The sequence below is a fragment of the Muntiacus reevesi genome, chromosome 6, assembly GCF_963930625.1.
Source record: "Muntiacus reevesi chromosome 6, mMunRee1.1, whole genome shotgun sequence".
Taxonomy (NCBI): Eukaryota; Metazoa; Chordata; class Mammalia; order Artiodactyla; family Cervidae; genus Muntiacus; species Muntiacus reevesi.
Genome location: NC_089254.1, coordinates 15,576,191 through 15,602,228, shown reverse-complemented (window position 1 = coordinate 15,602,228; position 26,038 = coordinate 15,576,191). Strand labels below are relative to the sequence as shown.

Genomic DNA, 26,038 nt, shown 5'->3' with positions numbered 1-26,038 from the left:
CCCCCGCGCGCCCGTTTCCTTTGGGTGCCGCTGACGCCGCCTTTCCTGCCTCGCGGCTCTCCTGCTTCCTCTAGAAACGAACGTATCCTGTTATTACGTCTGCCTTTGCCCAGAGCGACTGTCCATTAACCTTCCCCGTTGCCTTCTGACTTGGCGTGCCCCTGAAGGCCCCTCAGCTTCTCTTTGGGCATCTTAAAAACGGTGCGTGCGCCTTTTCCCTGGCGAGAGGCATATAGTTTAGAAAGCGAATGGGGTTCTCTCCTAGATACCATAAAAAATTATCACGAGAAAGGGTGCTGGTGGCAGCCTTAGTATCTGAGATCTGGTAACTCTGTAAAAATTATCAGGGCCTGGAAAATGTACTACCAGCTCATCTGAAAATGATATTGAATGTAGAAAGAAAAGCACAGAAGGCATTGGCCGTTTATGTCCTATAAATTATGACTCACTGCAAACATGTTCATGTCCAAACATTTCAGTAAAAACTCGCCAGAAAAATACCAAGTTGGTTTCTGGGGACCTTTAGTTCGGTTTTTCTGAGAGCTGAACTGTTCTCTGAGCTGAGGGAATGAAATAGGAAATGCCTACTGGTTTGAAATCAGTGGTCCAGATTCTGTTTCTTACCTTCTGTTCAAAACACACACACTTTTTTTTCTTTTAAGTAAGTTTTCAAGTCAGTTTTTTGGTTTGTTTGTTTTAGGTTTCAGTGTTTGTTTTTGAAAGATCGTGTGAGAATGCATACCATAGGGGCAAAATTCTTTGGTTTTAGACTGCCATGTATATCTAATTTAAGGAGATGTAGCTTTCTAGTTGTATCGTTTTTTCCATCAACTAGGTAAAGAGTTGTACTGCTATTATAGATGAACCTTTAGAAAATGACAGTCAAGCTGGTGAGTGCTAATTATAATAGTGGAGAGACCCAAGGCTAAAAAGCTGATTGTGGACATTCAACCTAATGGGGCATTAATTGCTAAAGACACCGGATGGTAAATGCCTGGGAACTTCATTATGTAGCTCTTTCCTTCTTTTAATCCACCTTTGTACCTATATGACTGCTTTCTCTGAGCATCTTTATTGCCTTGCATTTCTCTCCACATCAGCCTTATGAAAAACACAGAAAATTTTGTTACTCAAAAAACCTTCAAAACTGCTCCATTTTCAGTGTATTTGACTAGAGAGTACTTTTTTTTTTTTTTTCAGGTGCCAGCAGGTTTATCAGAGAAAGAGATGTGTGGCAACTGTGAAGTGATATGGCAGGGTCAGCCGGTTTCTGTGTGAACTTTTAAGTTACAGAAACCTCCTACAGGAGAAAGTGGTGAAGCTAATAGGCCACAAGGATCAGGAAGAATTCTTCCTCTTTATTGGTTGAGCTGTACATCTGGAAACCTGAGTGGGAACATTTAGGATCAGTGCACTGGCTGCTAATGTCCTTTTTATTCCATCTGCACTTTCAGATTTATGGGAACCATGGACAAGGGTGCTATCTGTATGTTTATGTCCATGAGGCAACATAGATCACTGATTAATTCACCTTTTTCCCTTCTTCACCCCCATCCAGAATCTGTCTCAGTAAAGCCTTTAAACTCAAATACCAGTATAGGAGGAACATTCCCCCCTCCCCCACTCAGGCTGTCACATTTTATACCACTGTCATATCTAGCACCGTGGACAATGGGCAAGGACAGGCTTTGGATCCCAGTGGAGCAGGATTGGAGCCCCAGCTGCAGCACATAATTAGCCACGTGACCTTGAGCAAGTTATTTCAGCTTTCCAGGTCCTTATTTGCTTATCTATAGAGCAGGAATATCCACCTTACATTTATACACACACACACACACACATATAATGATTTTCACAGTTAATAGGACTCAAGTTGGGCTTCCTAGGTGGTGCTAGTGGTAAAGAATCTGCCTGCCGATGCAGGAGACGCAATTTGATCCCTGGGTCAGGAAGATCCCCTGAAGAAGGAACTGGCAACCCACTCCAGTATTCTTGCCTGAAGAATCCCATGGACAGAGGAGCCTTGCAGGCTACAGTCTGTGGGGTCACAAAGAGTTGGACAGGACGGAGCAGACATACACACAGCAGGACTCAAGTAATAGTAAATTAATTATTCTTTCACATGCTAAACATATGTGCTGTCTATATCTGAAAAGGATGCTGCTACCTTTCCCTCATGATAGAGAATGCATTCCAGTTGGTTTTGAGTTGTTGCAGTGATTTTGTACCAATACTGAGAATTTGGGCTTTATGGAATCCTCCCTGAAGTTGGGCAGTGCAGCCTGTGGTTGAGGAATAAAGCAAAGCTAATTTGTTCCATTAGGCGTAGATCTTCTAAACCCCTGCCACTCAAATGTGATCCATGGACCAGCAACAGTGACCTGCCTGAGAGCTTCTAAGACAGGTGGAATCTCAACCCACCCTCCCCCGACCCCATGTCCACTGAATAAGAATCTCTTCTTAACAAGATCCCCAAGTGAGTCCTATGTACATTAAAGTTAGAGAAGCGTTGTCCTAACCTGGTATTTATTAAACTTTTCTGTCTGATAGAATCATTTGGGGGCTTGTTAAGTGTGGATTCCCAGCCAGGCATCTCCCATCTTCTATTAACACCTCAGGTAGCTCTGATGCCTAGGCTTCTCCCACTGATCTTTGAGAACATGCTCACTCAGTGGTGTCTGAGCCTTTTTGACCCCATGGACTGTAGTCCACCAGGCTCTTCTCTCCATGGGATTGCCCAGGCAAGAATACTGGAGTGGGTTACCATTTCCTTCTCCAGGGGATCTTGCTGACCCAGGGATCAAATCTGGATCTCCTGCATCTGCACAAATGGTAAGCGGATTCTTTACCACTGAGCTGGGAAGCCCAGTCTTTGAGAAACACTGCACCTAGCTTTTTATGCAGCAGAGTATACTAAGATGGGCTTCTGCCCTCTTCTTTAACAAAGCATGTTGGCAGATACGACCTTTGATATTCAATTCCCTTTGAGGTAAATAGGTGTTATAAATCCCTATCTATCTGCTTAGGAAAATTAGGACTACGGCCATGATTTGCTGCTGTGGATAATGCATATGGTAGAACTGCCTTGATCCTCTATAAATCATAGTTGACCATGCTTCCACGACTCTAGCATCCAAATTAAGGCCCTGAAGTAATTTGAAATTTCAGTGAATCTCTCCAGGACACAGGTGACTCTAAGGTGTTCTATACACACTTTTAAAACAAAGCCTGCCTTCTGTGTGACTCGCTGCCAATTACTTAGGATAAGTAACTGATTTTGAGTTTCAGCCATAAAATGAGGATGACGTCTCCTGGACAGTGTCGCCAGGATAAGCATACTGTGCACAGAGCATTCATGTTGGTGTCTGAGAAGTGCTGGTTCCTCAACTCATAGTAGCTACTTGTCTCATTGTAAACCTAGAGAGAGGATGAGTTCGTGGAAAGTGGAGACAATGGCGTTGCTCGTGATGAAGAGTCTCTGCTGTTGGTTAGATGATGTCATTCATCAGGCCTTCGGCCAAATCAGAGAAGAGGGGTCAGCGCTCAGTTCTCAGCAAGTGTTTGCTGTGTGTGTCATGTGCCATGCCTCGATCCGGCACTGGGAATCCCAAGACAAGACCCAGACCCTTCACTGCTCTGGAGAAGCCTGCAGCCTAGCGAGGGAGATCAATGGGTCAGGTGACGATTACATTTCAGGAAATGTAGGGAGAGGGGAAGCCCAGGGCAGAGACACCCAACCCAGGTGGGGGAGAGGGCAGAGAAAACTGAGAAGATTCATGGAGGGGGTGACCCTTGAGTTAAGCCTTAAAGGACCAATAAGAATTTGGCAGGTCAGAGAAGGTGATGAGTGGAGAGTTTCCCATGCAGTACTCAGGTGTACCAAGGGAGGGAATACTGGCAAATAGTCCTCTTGCCTGGAACCCAGTGTGGATGTCCGAATGACCTTGGGCAAGTTTGATCACCTGTGAGCTGAGAGGCTTAAGTGTATTAATCAGGGTAAGCACAGGACCCATTTCAGTTTTGTGCTGTACAGTCATGGAGAGCTGGTGGAAATATTAGTAGAAAATAAGGGACTGATGTTAGAAAGCTATTAGAATTAGAGGAAAGTAAAGGGGTCATTTTTAGAAGACATTTTACAGAAAGTACATAGAATTGAAAGAGGATGCCTGAAAAAGACAATGCAAAGAATTACCATGAGGTTGGATACGTGAGGTATCTGTATTCAGTGATGACCCATGAGTGTATAGATAATGGTATATTGCTAACTCTGAGAGTCTAGACTTGAGAGTGGTAGGTCCTTCTCATTCTGTGGTGAGAATATTTGTGCAAGAAGTGATTATAAAGTATTGCAGCTGCTTTCCCAGACCACACATTAAAATCCATCCCATTGCTCACCAGCATCATGATCTTTCACACCCACTGCTCTGTTCCCAGAATAGGGCATGAAAACCTAATGGTACTTAGGAGAAATTCAGCCTTCTCTGCATGTTTCTGCGGTAGTACATCCTAGACCAGGGACCAAGGAGCTAATTGTGATAAATGGCATGCCCTGTTCTTCTTGGTAAGAGCCCTGAGAGCCGCCAGGAGTCTTCAGCAAGGTTTTGTTGCCTATAAGCATGATGGCAGCTATGGGTTTGGGAGTAACATAGCACCTGAGCCTGTGATTAGGAGAGATTGTTTCTGTACAGAAGCTGAGCCCATTATCCGAGCTTCCCTGGTGGCTCAGTGGTAAGGAATCTGCCTGCCAATGCAGGAGACTCAAGAGACCAGGGTTAGAGCTCTGGGTTGGGAAGATGCCCTGGAGAAGGAAATGGCAACAGACTCCAGTGTTCTTGCCTCGGAAATCCGATGGACAGAGGAGCCTGGTGGGCTACAGTCCATGAGGTCACAAAAGAGACATAACTCAGCGACTGAACAACGAACTAGCAACAAGCCCATTATCCAACCCTTTGGTCCAGGAGTAGAGTGGAGTGCTTAAAAACAGGATTTTGAAAGTCAAAAGCAGCCTTTCATTTACTAGTTGTTGACTTTGGGCAAATGATTTCACCTTTGTTTCTCACTTGCAAAATGGGCCATACGCCCTTCTGATATGGGCGGGACTCTGCTCAGGGCTTCACGCATGTAGAGGGCAGCACGTAGTTATTGCCCTTTATCCAGCACATGTTTGCTGAAGGCCTGCTGTGTTTCAGATTCTGTGCTTGGTGTAAGGAGGCAAAGATGAACCAGTTAGGACTCCTCCCCTCAAAGGACTTCCAGGCTAGTGCAGGGGCGTGCATGCGCACTCAAGTCGTATCGGACTCTTTGTGACCTCGTGGACCTGCCCGGCTTCTGTGTCCTTGGGGTTTTCCTGGCAGGAATACTAGAGTGGGTTGCCATTTCCTCCTCTAGAGGATATTCCCGACCCAAGGATCAAACCTGCATCTCCTGCATTGGATTTTTTAACTATTGGGCCACCTGGGAAGGACTAGTATGTGTGTGTGTGTGTGTTTTTTTTTGGGGGGGGGGGGGCGGGGGGGGATGCAGATGTAATCAGCTCATTGCAGGAGAGTAATGGGACTGCAGAGCACCACCAGCATTGGTGTGGGGCAGTTAATTCTCTAGTGGGGAGGGCAGGAGTGGGAAGGCCCCTGGGGAGAAGGAGGACAGGTGTTGGTTTGGGGAAGACTTCACTGAGGAGGTGATATTTGAGGAGAGTCTTGAGGTAAGATTAAGTTGTTGTTTAGTCATTGAGTCGTGTCCACTTCTTTGCAACCCCGTGGACTATAGCCCACCAGGCTCCTCTGTCCATGGGGTTTCCCAGGCAAGAATACTGGAGTGGTTGCCATTTCCTCCTCCAGGGTATCTTCCCAACACAGGGATTGAACCCATGTCTCCTGCACTAGCAGGATTTGCATGTTATACAAAGAGTTCAGACAATGGTGTAAAAGATTAGAATGGGTAGATACAAGGATGGTTTTGCCTCTGAAGGCCTAGACTAAGCCCTGACTGTGAATCTAAAAGGAGGAGATGTGTTTAGTAGCTTTTTAGGAGGTAGGATGAAGAGAACTGGGAGACTGGCTACAAAAGATGAGAAGTCAAGTTTCCAACTTGGGCCACTCAGTAGATTTCCTGCTGGTAATTAGCACTGGGACCACAGGAAGGAGAAAAATTGAGGGGGTGGAGATGGAGAGAGAGAATTTGAGTTTTAGAAGTGCTGAATTTGAAGTGCCTATTGGATGACCGTGAAGATGACTAGAGGGAGTTGGCGATTTAAAACCCCTCTCCAGGGCGCCAGGGGGCTCCCCTTGAGGCTCAGACTGTAAAGAATCAACCTGCAATGCAGGAGACACGGGATCGATCCCTGGGTCGGGAAGATTTCCTGGAGAAGAGAAGGGCAACCCACTCCAGTATTCTTGCCTGCAGAATCCCATGGACAGAGGAGTCTGGCGGGGCTACAGTCCATGGGGTCGCAGAGAGGTGTACACCGCTGAGCACGTATACACACACACACAACCCACACACACACGCCAGAGCACCAGATCCACATTCACAAAGAGTCGGACATGACTGAGCATGTGTACACACACACACCTCCCAGAGTGCCAGATCTACATTTTGATCCTCCCACTGAAGTCTCTGGAGAGGGTTTTAATTTTAGACGTCATACAGCTGTTGATCGAAGCCACAGAAGTGAATTAAATCAGCTAGAGAGAGCAAGTAGAGTGTAATAGAAGACAGCCAAGGTTGGAACCTTTTTGTTATTTAGTCACTCAGTCATGTCCGACTCTTTACGACCCCATGCGCTGTAGCCCCAACCAGGTTCCTCTGCCCATGGGATTCTCCAGGCAAGAATACTGGAGTGGGTTGCCATTCCCTCCTCTGGGGGGTCTTCCTGACCCACGGATCGAACCCGGGTCTTTTGCATTGGCAGGCAGATTCTTTCCCACTGAACCACCTGGGAAGTCCTGGAACCTTGCAGGTCGTTGATATTCAAGAGGTGCACATAGAGGAAAAGGAGCCAATAAAGGAAACTGAAAAGTTGCAAAAGTGTAGAGAGTGTTTACTGAGCAATAGAGGAAGGGGAGCCTAGTCAGAGGCCGAGTGAGAGAAGGACCTTAGTTGGGCTCCCAGTGAAAACCTTTCTCTATTGTGGTGGAGAAAGGAAGCACGCTGTGTGGGCTTAGAAGAACTCCCTCTGTGAAGAGAAGGAAGAGGATGGTGACTGGAGGAAGAAAGAGGTTGAAGAATATGGGTTGAAGGCAGAAAAGAGAGGTTGATTGACTTGAAAGAGAAGGAATAATAGATGGAATAAGGTGGGAAGGGCCAAGAGGGTGAGGCCGGTCCCTTGTGAAGAGGAAGGAACAGCAGTGGCATAGTCATGGCGCTGGATGTCCCCCCAAAAATAAGTAGTGGTGATGAGGAGAGGAAGCTGTGAGAGAAAGGGCCCAGTGCAATGCCCAGGGCCATGACTCCCCATAGAGCATGAGGAGGGAACCTGGGCATCGTCCTCTGGGGCGTTTCCTCCTGCCTCCTGCTCCCTGGAGGCCAGGAGCTGAGTGACCTTGGATCTCATGCCGTTTCCTCAGTGTTGCCATAGCAGCACGGCCGTCATCGTGAAGTAGGTAAACTTGCACCGGTGCCAAACCACTGCCCGCTTTCTGCTTCCTGCTTCTCTCTTGTCTGCACGCTGACCTGAAGCCCTGCGCCTTTGGGATACTTCCTGGTGGTTCTTCTGCTTGTTTTACCTGCCTTACCAGGTGTATACCCAATGGTTCTGTCTTTCCTGATTCCCACCAGAAAAACTGGTCTTGTGCCTGATTTGTTATTAATAGTGATTAATAATTCATATTAGTAATAGCAGTTCTACTGCTGTTACTTATTTCAGTCAACCTCTTCCCTAAGAAAGTAGCAAGAACCTGAAAAAGAGATCTTTTATTAGTTCTTGGATAACACCAACCAGATGACCCAGTTTAGGCAAGGGTGGCTCTGCTAATTGAGGTACATGAAAACACAGAGCTCTCTCCTCCCGCTTCCCTTTACTGTTGACTTTTATTTGAAGGTCTTCCTCTTGCATCTCCCTCCCCTTCCTAGGCTGCCTTCATCCCCTGCTCTTGTGAGTGCGTGCTAAGTTGCTTCAGTCGTGTCTGACTCTGTGGGACCCCGTGGATTGTAGCCCACCAGGCTCCTCTGCCATGGGATTTTCCAGGCAGGAGTACTGGAGTGGATTACCATTGCCTTCTCCAGAGGATCGTCCTGACCCAGGGATCAAACCCACATCTCCTGTCTCCTGCATTGGCAGGTGGTTCTTTACCACTAGTGCCACCCCGTCCCTTGCTCTTGCTGCTGCTGCTGCTAAGTTGCCTCAATCATGTCCGACTCTGTGCAACCCCATAGACGGCAGCCCACCAGGCTCTTCTGTCCCTGGGATTCTCCAGGCAAGAACACTGGAGTGGATTGCCATTTCCTTCTCCAGTGCATCAAAGTGAAAAGTGAAAAGTGAAGTTGCTCAGTCATGTCTGACTCTTCGCCACCCCATGGACTGTAGCCTACCAGGCTCCTCTGTCCATGGGATTCTCCAGGCAAGAGTACTGGAGTGGGTTGCCATTGCCTTCTCCAGGGGATCTTCCCGACCCAGGGATCAAACCCACGTCTCTTATGTCTCCTGCATTGGCAGGTGGTTCTTTACCACTAGTGCCGCTTTGCCCCTGAGCTAGCCCAAACTCCAGCATGATTCAGGGACCACTACTTCACCAAAGAAAGTCCTTGAATCTGTGCCATTTCCAAAGAAAGGAGTTCGTGCTGGTTTATTCATAGGACCTGTGCACAGCGTAGACATTTTATAAACATACTGGTGTCTGTGTGTTTCAGTAATTTAAAACTAATGAAAAAGGCTTACTCTATGCCTTCGGACATTTTCTTCAGTTCTGGGTCTTTGTTAGCTCATCTCTGAAAGGAGAAGATAGGACTGAATGATCTGTAAGTCCTCTGCCACCTCTGAGTGACCTGTGGGGGCCTAAGAAATTACCTGATCTTTTCTGTAAGAAGCTTTAAATTGTGAATGTAACCTTAAAGAACAAGAGTTTTATAAACGGTAGTATCTTGCAGATTGTTCTGATTGTTGACATTGTGCTTATGTGTAATTTCATAGAGGTGTCATCACTGCATTCATATTTTTGTCTTCCTTCACACTTATAATATTATTGACCATTCATATTTGTATATGAATTATATATATTTCATTTATAAATATATGCATGCATTTTATATTTGTAGGTGTTTATATGTATACTTGTGTGTGTGTGTGTGTATAGTGAGAGAGTGATTGATTTATCTTCTCACTTTTGATGATCTAATGGTAGTTCATCCACTTCACTAAATCATTTCTATAAATCTGATTTTAAAGAGAGAGTATTTTGCATATAGAGTTTGATCTTTTTAAAGCAATTTATTGTGAAAATGCAGATTATAGGTCACTTTAAAACATCATATTGTAGGTCATTTAAAAAGACTATGTATACATGTATACACACACACACATATATATATAGTTTATGTACATATACATATATAAGTGAGATTTTATTTTTATAATGATGTATATGATAGTATAATTGTCAGAGAGATTCTGGGGAGAAAACTCTATCAAAATATCTATATCTGTATAGAATATTGGTGACCTGAGAATTAATTTTTGGCTCTTTGCTGCTTTGCTTAATGCCTTAGACCAAAGCTATGTAATAAAGATGTAAGGGCAGCCACATTTGTAATTTAAAACATTCAGTGGGCACATTGAAACAATTAAAAAGAACCAGAGAAAATTAGATAATACATTTATTTAATGCATCCAAAATATTATTTCAACATAAAATATAAAAATACATATATAAAATATAAATAAATATAAATGTAATTTGTAACATATAGTATAAATATATTTATATATAATATAGTAACATAACTATATAAATTTTAAGTATACATACATAAATCAATATAAAATACATATAATTTTAGCAACATAAAATATAAATAAGTATGAAATATAAATTTCTTATTGGACACTTTACTTTTGGGATTACTAAGTCTTCAAAATATAGTGTGTGTTTTACTTGAAAGCATATCTGTATTCAAACTAGCCATATTTCCAAGCTGCTCGATAACCATGTTTGGCTAGTGGCAGATGTATTAGACAACACAGTCTTGGATGAGAAAATTAGTTTAAGATTAATTTTTCAAAAAATTGTATCCCAGTTATAAAATGCAGTGTTAAAATTTAAAGAAAATATGTATTCCCATCATTTAATGATGCTGTGTGCTGGCAGTTAAGGGTCTAGTATTTCTTTTTTTTTTTTTAATTTATATATTTGACTGCACTGGGTCTTAGTTGCAGCTCTTGAGTTCTTTAGCTGTGGTGTGCAAACTCTTGGTTGCAGCATGTGGATCTAGTTCTCTGACCAGGGATTGAATCCAGGTCCCCTGCATTGGGAGCATGGAGTCTTAGTCACTGGGCCACCAGGGAAGTCCCATAGAGTCTAGTATTTCTTGACAGAAGTTGATTGAAACCTTTGAGTAGCGTGTTCCTTCATTGTTCACCTTGTGAGGTTAAGCTTTTACAGAAAAGGCACTATAAATACCAGAGATTAAAATCCATTTGCTGAATTGCATTTGAAAGTTGCGTATACCAAACTAAATAAAATCAAAGGTGAGTATATAATTTATACAGCAAGGTCTTTTTAAAAAATCCTTTCTTTAGCAAAGATACACTATTTGTTCTTTTTCTATTTCCAGTCTTCTACTCCATTTCATATTATTTGCTCTTGTAGATTCCCTTGAGGTTTTTTTCAGGGCCAGCCTTGTTATTGCCATCATGATTTTTGTCACAGCACAAAATTCACCCTTGATTCTCCTATACAAGCAGGGTTGTAAGTCAGAGAAAAAATAGCAAGACCTAGATCATGCCCCTTTTGAGCAATTTGAGTTTGGGGGTTATTTTGTTTTTAGTTTCTTTCATGGGGCCATATTATTTTTAACTAAAATTAATATTAAAGATGAAAGCCTTTTAGAAAATACGTTAGCTTTTTTAAGTTTCTTTAAGTATGAGATGCTGTATTTGGTATATTCCTTTGAGAGACATCTCTTAGAAGAGAGGAAGAAACTCAGGAAAACATGAGGTTGCTAACTGGCTGACTAGTGTTTTGGACCTGGAATTCCTCCATGAAAACTTGATCTTTAACCTGACCTCCAAGAAGTCTCTATTTCTAGAAACCCAATTTCTTTATCTTTAAAAAGGAACATGTTGTGTTCATTATCTCTAAGCTTTCTCTTAAGTTAAGTGAAAGTCGCTCAGTCGTGTCTGACCTTTTACTACCCCATGGACTGTATAGTCCTGAATTCTCCAGGCCAGAATACTGGAGTGGGCAGCCTTTCCCTTCTCCAGGGGATCTTCCCAACCCAGGGATCGAACCCAGATCTCCTGCATTGCAGGCAGATTCTTTTCCAGCTGAGCCACAGGGAAGCCCAAGAATACTGGAGAGAGTAGCCTATCCCTTCTCCAGCGGATGTTCCCAACCCAGGAATTGAACTGGGGTCTCCTGCATTGCAGGTGAATTCTTTACCAGCTGAGCTCCGAGGGAAGCTCATCCTCTGAAAATAATTAAAGTCAGCTTTATGGTTTTGTGACCAAGGGCAACCTAGATGTCAGCTAGCTTCATCTACTATTTTACAGTTAAGCCAAGTGTAAGATGAGCAAGCCATACTTCATTTTGACTTCCCAGGTGGCACCAGTGGTAAAGAACCCACCTGCCAAAGCAGGAAACATAAAAGATCAGGGTTTGATCCCTGGGTAAGGAGGACCCCCTAGGGTAGGAAGCAGCAACCCAATCCAGAATTCTTACTTGGAGAATCCCATGCACAGAGGAGCCTGGCAATTGCACAGGGTTGCAAAAGAGGCAGACACAACTGAAATGATTTGGCACAGAAGTGGAAGAGGGATAAGCTTGTATCATGATCATGGGCTTACAGGCTTTTATTTTATACTAAGCAGAATATTGGGAGACAAGTTATATTGGCATTGGAAATATTTATTTCAGGATGTGATTTTAGTAGAGTTAGGGAGTTATTAAGCTTAGTTAATGCCTGGATATAATACTTGAGCTGTTTTGAAACGTGAATGATCATTTAAAAATATCCTAAGCCACAATTCATTAACAAAAATGCAAATTTTAATAGAGACTTGCACATGTAGGGTTTAAATGAAAAGTCATCCATCTTTTAGCTGCCTTGAATACGGTTAGAATTCTGCTTTCCTCCCATAAGATTTGCTGACTCACAAAATTAAAGCATGAGTCATAAAATTAAATCATGATGGTGTTTCACATTTGCTTGTGAATTTATGAAATGTCAAAAATCATTTGCAGGAGACTCAAACTCAACTGAAAACAGAACCCATTTAAAGTTCTGTGGAATGCTCAAGTAGTCATAACCTTATCAAAATCTGAAAAGGAAAGCTGGGTGATATCTGAGACACAGGAGAAACACCCATAAAAACTAATCAGAATCACATTACTTTAACTAATGTTTGGCTTTTGAAGGGATAGAAGATGATTCAACTTCCCACCCTCCAAGGGAACCCTTTTTCTCAACTATGTGTGAACACATTTTGATGAATCATTATTGAAATAATAATAATAAATGCAGTTAGTTGTGCCTGGAGGAATTGCTTTAGTTTTTCCTCCCCATTTCTACTGAAACTATTTAAACATTTATACTTAAAACACTTTTCCTTCTGTATGTGGGGAATTGTAAGAATCTTTCTAGAGGTGAGAAAAGGGTCAAAGTGTTAGTTCCTCAGTAATGTCCAACTCTTTGCAGCCCCATGGACTGTAACTCACCAGGCTCCTCTGTCCATGAAATTTTCCAGGCAAGAATACTGGAGTTGGTAGCCATTTCCTTCTCCAGGGCATTTTCCCAACCCAGGGATCAAACCCAGGTCTCCTACAGTGCAGGGGGATCCTTTACTATCTGAGCCACCAAAGAAGCCCAAGAGAAAGTGACTAGAGATAAACTTTTGGGGGAAGAGATGAAAAATACGTTGAGCAAAATAAGGAGGAGGAACATTATTTTTTAACATGCTACCTAGCACCTCTGACAAATGTGTATTTCTTCTCTCCATTTGGCAATTCATCAGAAGCCTGTGTCTGAGTCCTGGTGCTGGAGCCAATTTGCTTTGTCCTGTCTGGATCACAGGTCCCCAGTTTAAAAGGAAGGGGCTTTGTTCTGTTGTTTCTTAACGACCTCTAGATTCTAAATGATACAATTTATATTAGTTCTGTGGTTGTATGTCAGAGAAGTAAAACCAACTATTGAAAACTGGTAGTAGTTCTAGATGAAATTGTTCTCTGGAGAAACAGAAAGGTGGAATGAGGAGAAAATTATATAAATTAATACCCTGCAATGGGAAGTTAAATCCAGGAGACCTGCTAGAGGTCTCCAACATTGGTTATGAAAAGTCGATTAGGAGCTCTCTAGCAAAGACAGGACACAGAAGGTAATCACTACGTGTGCAATAAACCACGTCACACGTCTGCCCCCCAGGAGCTACAAACTGTATCTCAATGCTGGAGAGGGACGAAAGGTGCTTTCAGAGACTGGTCCCCGTGTGTCCCCGTGTGTCCCCGGCCACATCTCTTGTTCTTAAACGTTCCAGGGGTGCACAGCTGCTTATGGTTGGTTGAGTGTGTGCGCGCGTGCACATGCACACACACACACACACCCATGCAGTTCTGCTGTAGAAGCAATTTGCTCTTTGCTTTCCCTCTGTCTGGAATAATACCCTCCCAACATACCCGCAGGCTGCCTCGGAGGCACTAGTGGTAAAGAACCCCCTGCCAGTACAGGAGATGCAAGAGATGAGGGTTCGCTCTCTGGGTCAGAGAGACCCCCTGGAGTAAGGAAATATGACGTCCCATGCCAGTCTGTATTCTTGTCTGGGATAGCCCATGGGCAGAGGAGCCTGGCAGGCTATAGTCTATGGGGCTGCAAAGATTGGGACATAACCGAGCAATCGAGCGCATGTACCCACACACACGCCTACCCATCTCCTGGCCAGCACCTACTGATTCTTGGAACCCCAGCCCAGGGGCCATGTAGGAAGCCAGCCCAGTGCCCTGACCTCTCTTTTCTTCTAACCCTGGGCACCTCCTCCTGCCGTGACAATTACTCCCCATCACAGGAAGCGCTCGGCACTCCCTGACTTCAGATTCTCCTCTTCGCTTACACACAAGTAGCCCCGAAAGCCTGTGGTGGGTAGTGATGGGTAATTTTACAGAGGTTTAATTTTAAAGAATTATTCTGTATTTCATCAGATATATGAACTCATTGCTCATGAGCTCTTTCACCATCTTATATTGCATGAAGAAGAAAAATGACTACCAAACAGTTGACAAGGTATCGATTGTAGGACACATCCCAGCTTCAGGAAGGTTGCAGTGTGAACAGATCTGCATCTGGGATTCAGTGACATGTGGTGCCATGAAGCTGGTGTTTGGGAATGAATGATCTTACTATGGGATGATTCAGACATACTCCCCTGCACCTACGTATACTGTAAGACTGTTCTGTTCTCTTGCAAAGTGTGTTTAAATGCTGGTGTGCACAACAGAATGAAGCGCTTTAAGATGGTGACAGTTTTCAGTTAGAAAATAGAGATTTTGAATAAATTAGACAAATGACAAATTTGGCAGTGATTCCGATCTGCAATTCAAGAGAATCCTCTGTATGCTCAGTGCAGATTAAGGAGAAGGGGATACTGGACTCAGCTTCAGCTAGGACTCGAGCTAATAGAAAGCCTGCTCACTGAGGGAGGAGAAAAACCTACTGCTTAAGTTGGACAAGGAATTAATTTGAGACATGAAAACTGCGCAAGGAACAGGACACAGTTAGGAAACATGAGGCAAAAGGAAGCTTACTGTTTTTGTGGGTTGAGAGTATTGGTTTGGTGACACATAACTACTCATCTTACCTTTACTCTGAGTAAGGGTTGGCTCAAGAATTTTAGACTCCTTGCATAATTCAAATATAATCAGAAGTGCCATCAGCAAACTCCATAAGCTCCTCGAAAAGGGTTGTGGGCCAGAATAAATGTTCAGTGCAGCTGAAGGCAGCATGTATGGAATGAAAATACTTAACACATGGAGGAGAATTCAGTATCAGGATTTGAGGCAGCTAAAATTGACTCCTTTTGGAGCAGTGCATCAAACTTTGCTTAAACCAGGCTTGCTTTAGTGTTCTATGAAGCTTGGAGTTATTCAGAAGAAACTTTTGCATATGTGTTGGCCAACCTGTGTGTTCAGAATGGCTTTTCAGTAGCTATAGAAAATAGAAACAAGTTGGACAGCTGTGGTCTGTCCACATGGGTAGATAAAATTGAAGAGTCAACACACCAAGCATGGAAGAAAAGCAGAGATGAGAATGAGCACAATGATTGCACAGAACCCTTGTAGAAAATGTGAACAAAATATCCCTCCTCCCTGTTGGTCCAGTTTTCCCCTCGTGGCAAGATGGTCTCTCAGCCACATGGCTATATTTGAGAACAGTTCCTGTTTTGAATGCCTGGCCTTAGAGCCTCAGGAAATGGCAACCCACTCCAGTCTTCTTGCTTTGGAAATCCCATGGACAGAGGAGCCTGGCGGGCTACCGTCCTTGGGGTTGCCAAGAGTCAGACACAGCCGAGCGACTGAGCACACTGGAGCCTGAGCTGGAGACATCACAGCTCCATCGGAGTGCAGCCCGGGAGAGTCTTCAGAACCTTAGGTTGGTGGTCTTGCTGTCAGCCTCAGGGTCGCTGCTGGCCTCAGCGGCTGTCCTTCCTCTGAGCAGGGCTACGTCTTTCCCCTTTATTACTTGTCTGAGACACAGAACCTGCTCTTCACTCATTCATCCCTCCACCCTCAGGGTTGCTGCATCAGAATTAGGACTCACTTTTCATTGATGTAATAATTCATGGGTCCCTGCTTCTTAGAGTAGGTCTTAAATTATTATTGGTTCATCTGCTTTGTCCTCAGGGAGACAGAGTTTAGTGAGGCACAAACGTCCATGTGGTCAGGTGCTGCTGAATTGAACAATGTTGTTGCTTTTATTTTTCTTATCACGGGACTCAGAGTCCAGAAGTAACTTGATACTTGCTCTTCACTGCCTATCTCCCAAGGTAAGGTGACCACAAGTAGAACTTGAGGAAGTCTCTGTGCTATTAACAACCATTTATTTGGGGTTTCTTTCATAAGTGCCTTGTGGCAGAAGTAGAGAAATAGCTTCCTGTGCAGAATCATGAATTGAAGTGTTAGCTATTCTTAGACTTTATTTTATAGGGCAAGTGATATTTTTACAGCAGAATTTACAAATTTGGGGATACATGAAGATTTCTTTAGGTGTCTCTTGCAAATGTCAGGAGTCTCCTGGATCTGGAAATTGTTTGTATTCATCAGTCTTTCCTGCTCAGCCTGCTTTGTCTACTACTATAGCCAATAATCACATGTATCGTTTGACCATTTAATGTCACTAGTTTCAATGTAAAGTGCACACAAGATTTCAGACTTGATAGAAAATCATGAGTGCAAATATACAGTTTTCAATTTTTAAATTGATTGCATGTTGAAATAATGTTTTAAGATATATTGCATGAAGTAAAATATATTTAAACTTTTTTTACCATTTCTTTTAACTTTTTTTTTTAATGAATGACTTTTCCTGTTAGTCTTTGCTAGGATTGGTATTTTCAACTTTGTGTGTTTGTTTATAATGTAACCATTCTAAAAGATGTGTAGGATATCTCATAGCTGGTTCTATTTGCTTTTCCCTAATGTACAATGCATTTATTTTCTCATAATTCCCTTATTATCAGTGTCTTTGTATATGATTTTATTCCCATTTGTATACCTTCTATGGTGAGGAGTCTGTACTTGCCCTTTTTTTTTAACCTTTGACTCCCTTCACCCATTTCTCCAGCCACTTACCACCCACCTCTGGCAACCACCAGTCTGATATGAGCTTGTTTTTTGTTTGTTTTTGATTCCACATATAAGTGAGATTAGACTGTATTTGTCTTTCTCTATCTGATGTATTTCACTGAGCGTAACGCCCTCAAAATACATTTATGTTGTTGCAAATGGCAAGGTTTCAGTCTTTTTTATGTCTGAATAATATCCCATTAGGGCTTCCCAGGGGGCTCGGTACTAAAGAATCTACCTGCCAGGCAGATGTGGGTTCGATCCCTGGGTCAGGAAGATCCCCTAGAAAAGGACCCACTCCAGTATTCTTGCCTGAAGAATTCTGTGGACAGAGGAGCCTGGTGGGCTACAGTCCATGGGGTCACAAAGAGTCGGACATGACTTAGCAATTAAACAGCAGCAGGAATATCCCATTTTTTATGTATACGTGTTTGTATGTATATGAATGTATATACACACACATGTTACAGTTTATCCGTTCAGGCATCAGTGGACACTGGAAATTTAGGCTGTTTCTGTATCTTGGCTATCATAAATAAGGCTGCAATGAGCATGGGGGTGCAAATATCTTTTTGAGTTAGTGTTTTCGTTTCAGATAAATAATCAGAAGTAGAGCTGCTAGATCGTATGGTAGTTGTGTTTTTAATATCTTAAAGAACCACCATACTGTTTTCTGTAGGGGCTATGCCAGTTTATATTCCCACCAACAGTGCACAAAAGTTCTCTTCTCCACATCCTTGCCAACAACTTGCTATCTCTTGCCTTTTTGATAATAGCCGTTCTGACAGGTTTGAGGTGATACCTCATTGTGGTTTTAATGTGTATTTCCCTGATGATTTAGCATATTTCCGTGTACCTGTTGGCCATCTGTCTGTCTTCTTGGGGAAAATGTCTATTCAGATCTTCTCCTCATCTTCGAATCAGATTGTTTGTTTTTGCTGAGTTGTATGAGTTCTTTATATATTTTGGATATTACCCCGTATCAGATACATGATTTGCAAATATTTTCTCCCATTCAGTAGGTTGCCTTACATTAGCTTTTGAATAAGATGATGTCCCCATTATTTATTTTTCCTTTTGCTGTTTTTGCTTTTGGTGTCAGATTCAAAAAGTTATTGCCAAGACCTACATTAAGGAGATTACTGCCTATGTTTTCTTCTAGCTTTATGGTTTCAGGTCTTACATTTAAGTCTTTGATCCATTTTTAATTTATTTTTGCACATAATGTGAGATAGTAGTCCAGTTTTATTCTTTTGCATGTAGCTCTCCACTTTTCCCAACACAACTTTTTGAAGAGACTGTTCTTTCCTCCTTGTATATCCTTGTCTCCTTTGTCATGAATTAATTGACCATGTCTGTATGGGTTTATTCTTTTTATTTTTTTAATGTGACTGTTAGGTCATTTAAAATTATTTATGTAGCTCATAAAGATCTTCCCTGGTGCTCAGCAGTAAAAAAAATCCACCTTCCAGTTCAGGAGATGGGTTAGATCCCTGGGTCAGGAAGATCCCCTGGAAAAGGAAATGGCAGTCCACTCCAGTATCCATGCCTGGGAAATCCCATGGACAGAGGAGCCTGATGAGCTACAGTCATGATGTCACAAAAAGTCTAAAATAAACAAATAAATGTAGCTCATAGTATATTTCTGTTGGACAGAGCTGACCTAGACTATAGGTTCCTTGAGGCCAAAAATGGTGTCTGACACATATTAGATAGTCAATGCATGTTTGATAAATCAAACTGTTGATATGAAGTGAATGAATAGATGAGAATTATAATAATTTTTTAAAGTAATGATTTTGACACTGTGGATGGATTTAGAAGGTGATAAGTCAGATGAAATGGATTTTGTCAGAAAGTCTTTAAATGTTTATTAATTTTCCCCAGTAAATGGGACTGAAACATACATTAAAAGAGATGCAAGTTCTGGCAGCAGCTGCTACTCATGAGACATTAAGATATCTTCCCTGTACAGGCTAACCTAATTTTGCTACCCACAATTCCTTTGTTTTACGTGCTAGATTGCTTCAATTGTGTCCGACTCTTCGTGATTCCATTGACGGTAGCCCACCAGACTCCTCTGTTCATGGGACACTCCAGACAAGAATACTGGAGTGGGTTGCCATGCCTTTCTCTCCTTTGTTCTAGTGCCATATATAATACAGAAATTTATTTAGGAGTGATCCATTTCCAGAGAGAATTTTTCCTGTGTATCATTTAGCTGTGGTTCTCAGACTTTAATGTGCCTAAAAGTCTCTTGCAAAGCCTGTTACAAATGCAGATTCCCAAAGCCATTTCCAGAAATTCTGATTCATTAGGTAAGAGATGGCACCCAGGAATCTGCATGTTACCACCCTAGAAGATTCCAGCATGACCCGTAAACAGTACCTTGAGGAACACTGCTGTTTGGCGGCATAATCTGGGAGTAGCCTGAAAGTTCAGGTAGAAGAGGCAGGTTGCTTAGTGATTTTCCCCTTCTCCAGGGGATCTTCCCAACCAGGGATTGAACCCAGGTCTCCTACATTGCAGGCAGATTCTTTACTGTCTGACCCACCAGGAAAGCCCATTATACTATAAAGAACTCAAACTGGTAAATATTTTAATACTCAAAAGTTGCAGCAAAGGAAACAACAGTGAAAAGGCAACCTACCAAATGGAAAAAGATATTTGCAAACCATATATTAGATAAGGGGTTAATATCCAGGATATATAAAGAACTCCTACAATGCAATGACAAAATAACTTACTCGATTATAAAAAAAATAGGTAAAGGACTTGAATAGACATTTTTCCAAAGAAGATATGCAAATTGCCAGTAAGCACATGAAACAGTGCTCAGTGTGCACATGGTCAGGGAAATGCAAGTCAAAACCACAATGAGATGCCCCCTCACACCCATTAAGATGGTTGCTATCAAAAAAACAACAAACAAAATCATGAATGTTGGTGAGGATGCAGAGAAATTAGAATAATTGAAGCCCTGTTGGTCGGACTGTAAAATATGCACTTGCTATGGAAAAAAGTACAGAGATTCCTCAAAAAATCAAAAATAAAACTACTGCTATGTGATCCAGCAATCCCACTTCCTGGTGTATATCTAAAAAAGATAAAAACAGGATCTTGAAGAGATATTTGCACACTGATCATTCACAGTAGCAGAAATTTGGAAACAATCTAGATGTCAATCAGTGGATGAATGGATTAAAAAAATGTGCTATATATACACAATGGAGTATTATTTATCATTAAAAAGGAAGGAAAAGCTATCCTGTCGTACAATATGGATGAACCTTGAGGATGTTATGCTAAGTGGGTTGCCATGTCCTCCTTCAGGGGACCTTTCTGGCCCAGGGATCAAACCCGCGACTTTTACATCTCCTGCATTGGCAGGGGGGTTCTTTACCACCAGCGCCACCTGGGAAGCCGAAGTGAAAAAAGCCAGTCACAAAAAGACAAATACTTTAGTGTTCCACTTATATGAAGTACCTAAGAGAGTCGAACTATATAGTAGAGTGATAATTGTCAGGGTCTGGGGGGAGGCAGAAATGGGGAGTTGTTCAATGTGGGTAGAGTTTCAGTCATGCAAGATGAAAACATTCTGGAGCTCCGTTGTATGACAGTGCACAGATGGGTAACAGTACTGTACTGTTTACTTAAGATTGTTCCAAGGACAAATTTGTTATATGGCTTTTATCATAATATAAAATTAATTAAAAAGTATCAACTATCCTAATAGTTCATGGTGATATCAAACTCAAGGAAAGAATATCATTTGTTTCCTTGGATAATACCTTTTTGTGAGAAATTTTGTTGGAAGCCTTGAGCTACATAAAATAAATGTGTACTTGCTGTGAAGCTGTGTGGGTGGTGATAGGAATGGAAGCTTGTGACCTCTCCATGATTTATTAAATAGAAGGCAAGCCTTACTCATCGTGAGTGTCATTCCCAAAGCAACTTGTCCAAAAACCTGGATGCTTTCCAGGAGGAAGAGAGATGCTGATCGTGGGATGCTGTCATCTCAGAGGCATCCGACACGCTAAGAAAATATCATCCTTTCTCTCTCCTGTCCCCATACCTGAAGCTTGGGATATCAGAACCTTGATTGCATTTCACTTGAAACACTTAAGAAATTCCTTAGAAACTCAAATCATTTTAAGGATCCTGGTTGCCAGGATCGTTTCTGAGGCAGAGGGAGAACGATGGGGTTGATGTTGTTGGAGCAGCCAGAGCCTTCATACAATGAGCACTCACTCTGGCAGCCAGCAAGCCGTCTGAGCCTGGTCAGAGGCCGTTCATTTAGGTAATGAGTTCTCCATTCATTCTGGTCACTGGTAGGCACGTGTGGCTGGGTGGGCTGGCTCTTCCCCTCCCTGGGTTTGCCTAGCTCCCATAAGGGGGGCAAATGGTGAGTCTTTACAGCCCTATGGACTATAGCCCACCAAGCTCCTCTGTCCATGGAGTTTCCATGGAGTTTCCTAGGCAAGACTACTGGAGTGGGTTACCATTTCCTTCTCCAGGGGATCTTCCTGATGGAGGGATCGAACCTGGGTCTCCTGCATTGCAGGCGGATTCTTTACCACTGAGCCACCAGGAAAGCCCAGGGCAAATGGAGTGAAGTGCAAAGGCATCAAGTGACTCCCGTATTTACTAATGAGATGAAAATACATTACTGGATTGATCAAAACTGAAATAATCACATTTTCTTCCTTTGTACCTTTATGGTGTTTTGTTTTGGCTTCTCTTTTTGTTTGCTTTTGTTTTGGCAATGTGCTGGTGAGAGATTTAAAATCTAGAGAGACATACAGATGCAGTATACTCACGACCTAGCTTATCAAAGAAAACATTGTGGGTACAAAGTCCCTGTATATATGCCTCTCAAATAATATTCCCTGTCCCTACTGCTGTGGTAGCTGCTATCTGGAATTTGATGTTTGTCATTCCTAAGCATTTCTTTATACCTTATATATAATGCCTGTAATATTTCAATAGTACAGAGTATTGCTTGCATGTTATGGCCTCATTTTTTGTAGTCTTCTGCAACCTGCCCTTTTCATTCACCCTGCCTATTTACTTCTTAAACCTCATTTGGGATATTTCTTCCAGTGTTACTTAGCTAAACTACTCTAGATGCTGGGGTACAGTGTTACTGTGGAGTAATGTTTGGCTCCTAAAATGGCTTAGATTGAAAAATGTTTTGTGTCAAATTAATGTAATAGTAGTATAGTGTGTAACTGTAAAATGTATTTGTTTTATTTCAGGTTGTAATATAACTTATCCTCTCATGCTTTTTCCCTGTCCCTTCTCCCCAAATCATCAATAGTAGAAGAAAGAAGAAGGAGGAACCATGTCAGGACACAAATGGTAAATAATTTGTTGTGTCTTCTGAATTGGGGGAGGCTACTGAAAAAGGAGAGCATTTAGTCTATACTCAGTAAATGTCTACTGAATGGAAAAATCAGGAGTCAGAATGGCAGTAAATAACCTGTCAGCCTTCACCCAGTGTTGAGTATGTGCTGTGCTATGCTTGGTCGTTCAGTCTGTCCGACTCTGCGACCCCACGGACGGTAGCCCGCCAGTCTGCTCTGTCCGTGGGGATTCTCCAGGCAAAAGTACTGGAGTGGGGTGCCATGCCCTCCTCAGGGGATCTCCCCAACCCAGGGATCCAAGCCGGGTCTCCCGCATTGCAGGCGGAGTGTTTACCATCTGAGCCCCCAACAAAGCCCCCATGCTGGGTACAGTCAAGTTCACTATCCCTACTAAATGTAATGTGAAAAGCTAAAACCAAAAGTAATTCATTTACATGTAACTCTTTTTCTTGGGAATCTAGTGATAGCTTTTCTTACCATCATTTTTTCGGTGTAATGAGTTGATACATTTTTCAATCTGTCTTATTTACAACTTTTAATATTAGATTTATAAGGGAATTTTATATAGGGCAGCTGTAAAGTAACCATGTAACTGTATAATGACAAAAATAACTCAGGCTCATTAATTAATAACTCAGAAGTCATTAATAGTCATGACTTCAATCTTCATGAACATCCAGGAGCCAGTCATTGCTAGAAATAGATGATGCTGAATAAAACAGATGTGGTCCTCACACGGCAATATTAGCACTGCCATTCACATGCCTATAACTCATCTAAGACTCATGTTAAACTGCTTATAAATTCAGGTCTGCTATAAGCAGTGTTTCTGAATCCTTTTGAGACCTCGATCCACTGGACAAGGTAATCTTTGTCATGCTTTACCTCCTTTAATTTGTATCATGAAAAAAATACAGTGCCCATTTTCATTTTTCAAAGGTACAATTAATTACAATAAAGACTATACTTTTTAATCCCTCCTCTCTCAGTAGAGAAGCAGTCAGGTCCAACTCCTCAGTAATATCGAAAGTCACACTTTAAAAGAATTTTGCATGTCTTAAAATATAATGAGATTTAAAAGGTAATTAATAAACAGCTAAGGGATTTTGTTTCCCTGAGTATCCCCATTTGATAACTCTCTAAGAGTTGTCAGACTGTTTTTTTAATTGTTCCTTCTTGCCTCATTAAGACAAAAGGATGGCTTCATCCCCTGACCCTCTTAATGGCTGTCATATCTTGGCAGCAGGCGCAGAGAAGCAGGTAGTTAAGTCCCCCACTTAACTACTTGGGAGAGCCCCAGGAGGTGGGCCCTTCCCCAGAGCCTTTCTCCCATTTACGTTATGAAGCCACTTTACCACTTGCTACTGAAATGTGATGGCTGCAGAAAACGTTGAAATGCATGCTGCACTGGGATTTAGAGGCTTGGATTTTAATCCTGTTTGATTCTGGACAAGATTCTTAACATTTTGAAAACTGAGACTCCTCATTTGTTAAATGACAGGAGTGAAGGGTGTTGACTAGATCTCCAAAGTCCTTTTTTTCCCCCTCAAAATGAAAAAAATTTTTAATCTATATCCTTTGACCAAAAAAAATAAAAATAAAAAGCAATAGAAGTCCGTCCTATTCCCCATCTTGAAAATGCCTTGCCCTTGAAATAGCCACAGTTTGGGGAAGTATATTCTTCCCATCTTTTTTTTCAGCTGCTCTGGGTGTCTGTTGCTTTGCGTGGGCTTTCTCTAGTTGCAGTAAGCGGGGGCTACTCTTTGTTGCGGTACGCGGTCCTTTCGTTGTGGTGGCCTCTCGTTGCAGAGCAGAGACTCTGAAGTGTGTGTAGTGATGGCGCGCTAGAGTGTGCAGGCTCCAGTAGTTGCAGCACACGGGCTCAGCAGTGATGGCACACAGACTTAGTTGCTCCGTAGCATGTGGAATCTTCCTGGACCAGGTGTAGAACCCATGTCCCTTGCACTGGCAGGCAGATTCCCAATCACGGGGCCACCAGGAAAGTCCTCTTCCCATCTTCTAACGCATATAGTATGTAGAATGATTATCTTTTATACAAAAGTTATACATATTTTCATTTCCTTTTCTCTGATTTAAGCTCATAATAAAACCTTTTAATTTGCATTTAATTTTAAATAATAATTATATATATTTAAGATGTGCAACATGATATGATATACATAGTGAAATCATTGCTGCAGTTAAGCTAATTAACATATCATCTCCTTTATAGTTACAGCTTTTTGTGTGTGATGAGTGCACATGAAGAGTAATGCTTCCCTCCTAGCCTGTTTTCAGTGTTCAATATAGTATTATTAAGTGTGATCACCGTGCCTATACATTTGTTATCTAGACTTAATCCAAACTTTGAAATAATGCAGAAAGATATAAGCCATAATCCTTCACCTCTTTCCAAAGATAACCATTGCTAAGGAAGTCATCTGAAACTCTGATTTTTTAAGAACAAGTGTGTGAATCAAAACTTGTAAGTATTATCTGGCAAGAGAGTATAAATCATCAAGGTTTGAAATACATATTTTGGTGCAATAGTATAAAGAAATTTCTGTTTTAGAGCCCAAGTCTGGCACATTTGAGTGCTAATAGGATGGGATGGAAGAAGTTATGTGCCTGCAGAGGGAGACACCTGGGGGTCCCATGTGGACCTCTGGATGGGAACCCTAGACACACAGGAGGTGGTGTAGACAAAACCAGGCAGGATGGAGCCCCACAGCTAGCTTTCTGTCAGGATTTGGGTACCCTGGTCACTTTTATAGAATTCCAATTCATTCTCAATTGGGTTTTTTCTAATTTCTTCTTTACACCCCCTTTAAAAAAGCTTTTTATTTTGTATTGGGATATAGCCAATTAATAATGTTGTGATAGTTTGAGGTGAACGACGAAAGGACTCAGCCACACATAGACATGTATTCATTCTCCCCCAAACTCCCCTGCCATCCATATCATTGAGCAGAATTTCCTGCACTATACAGTAGATCCTTGTTGGTTATCTGTTCTAAAAACCGTCATGTGTACATGTCCATCCCAAGGTCCCCAACTATCCCTCCCCCTCATCTTTCACACAGCAGCCGTTAGTTCATTCTCTGAGTCTATTCTTGAATCTATTTTTGATGTGGTCTTCACTGTGCTATACCTGAAGAATAGCTTCCTATCTGTATTTTAACCATTTATGTTTAAGAATTTAAAGTTTCAGTATGAAAAATCCATAACCCATTAAAAAAATTTTTTTTCCCCAAATTTTGTCTGTCTGTAGTTAAGAACACGACATGGGATCTACCGTTTTAACAAAATGTTAAGTGTAGAATGCAGTGCTATGAACTACAGGCACGAGGTTCTACAGCCAATCTCTAGAACTTACTCGTCTTACACCGCTGAAATTTTATGCCTGTCGATCAGTCATTTCCCCTTTCCTCCTCCCTGCCCAGCATCAGGGGACCACCGTTGTGTCCTCCGATTCTCTGAGTTTGACGAGGTGAGGAAGCTCTGTGACAGCTTTCAAGTATGCTATTTTGCAGCCCCTTACCTCTACTTTTCTGCCATCACTTCACTGCCGGCTGCAGTGCAGACTGGAGAGAACTTTGGTGTTCGGCTTTATCTCTGACTCCCTGGGGTGCTTGAGGCAGTCCCCTTGCCTGGCTTGGCTTCCCTTTCTCCATTTCTCCAGTCTTTCAA

General features: G+C 42.2%; 1 protein-coding gene across 11 annotated transcripts in view; it reads left to right on the top strand.

The window, feature by feature from the left end:
* The window catches only part of ICA1 (islet cell autoantigen 1), a 160,156-nt gene that overhangs the window by 1,126 nt on the left and 132,992 nt on the right, over window positions 1-26,038 (top strand). For 6 of the 11 annotated variants that reach the window (XM_065938835.1, XM_065938840.1, XM_065938834.1 and 3 more), the window contains exon 2: window positions 22,241-22,343. In XM_065938835.1, coding sequence (XP_065794907.1) covers window positions 22,327-22,343 — 17 coding nt within the window. In that variant the 5' untranslated portion in view covers window positions 22,241-22,326. Of the gene's footprint in view, window positions 1-74; window positions 202-22,240; window positions 22,344-26,038 lie in introns of all 11 variants that reach the window. The other 5 variants (XM_065938838.1, XM_065938842.1, XM_065938837.1 and 2 more) reach the window with 3 other exon arrangements.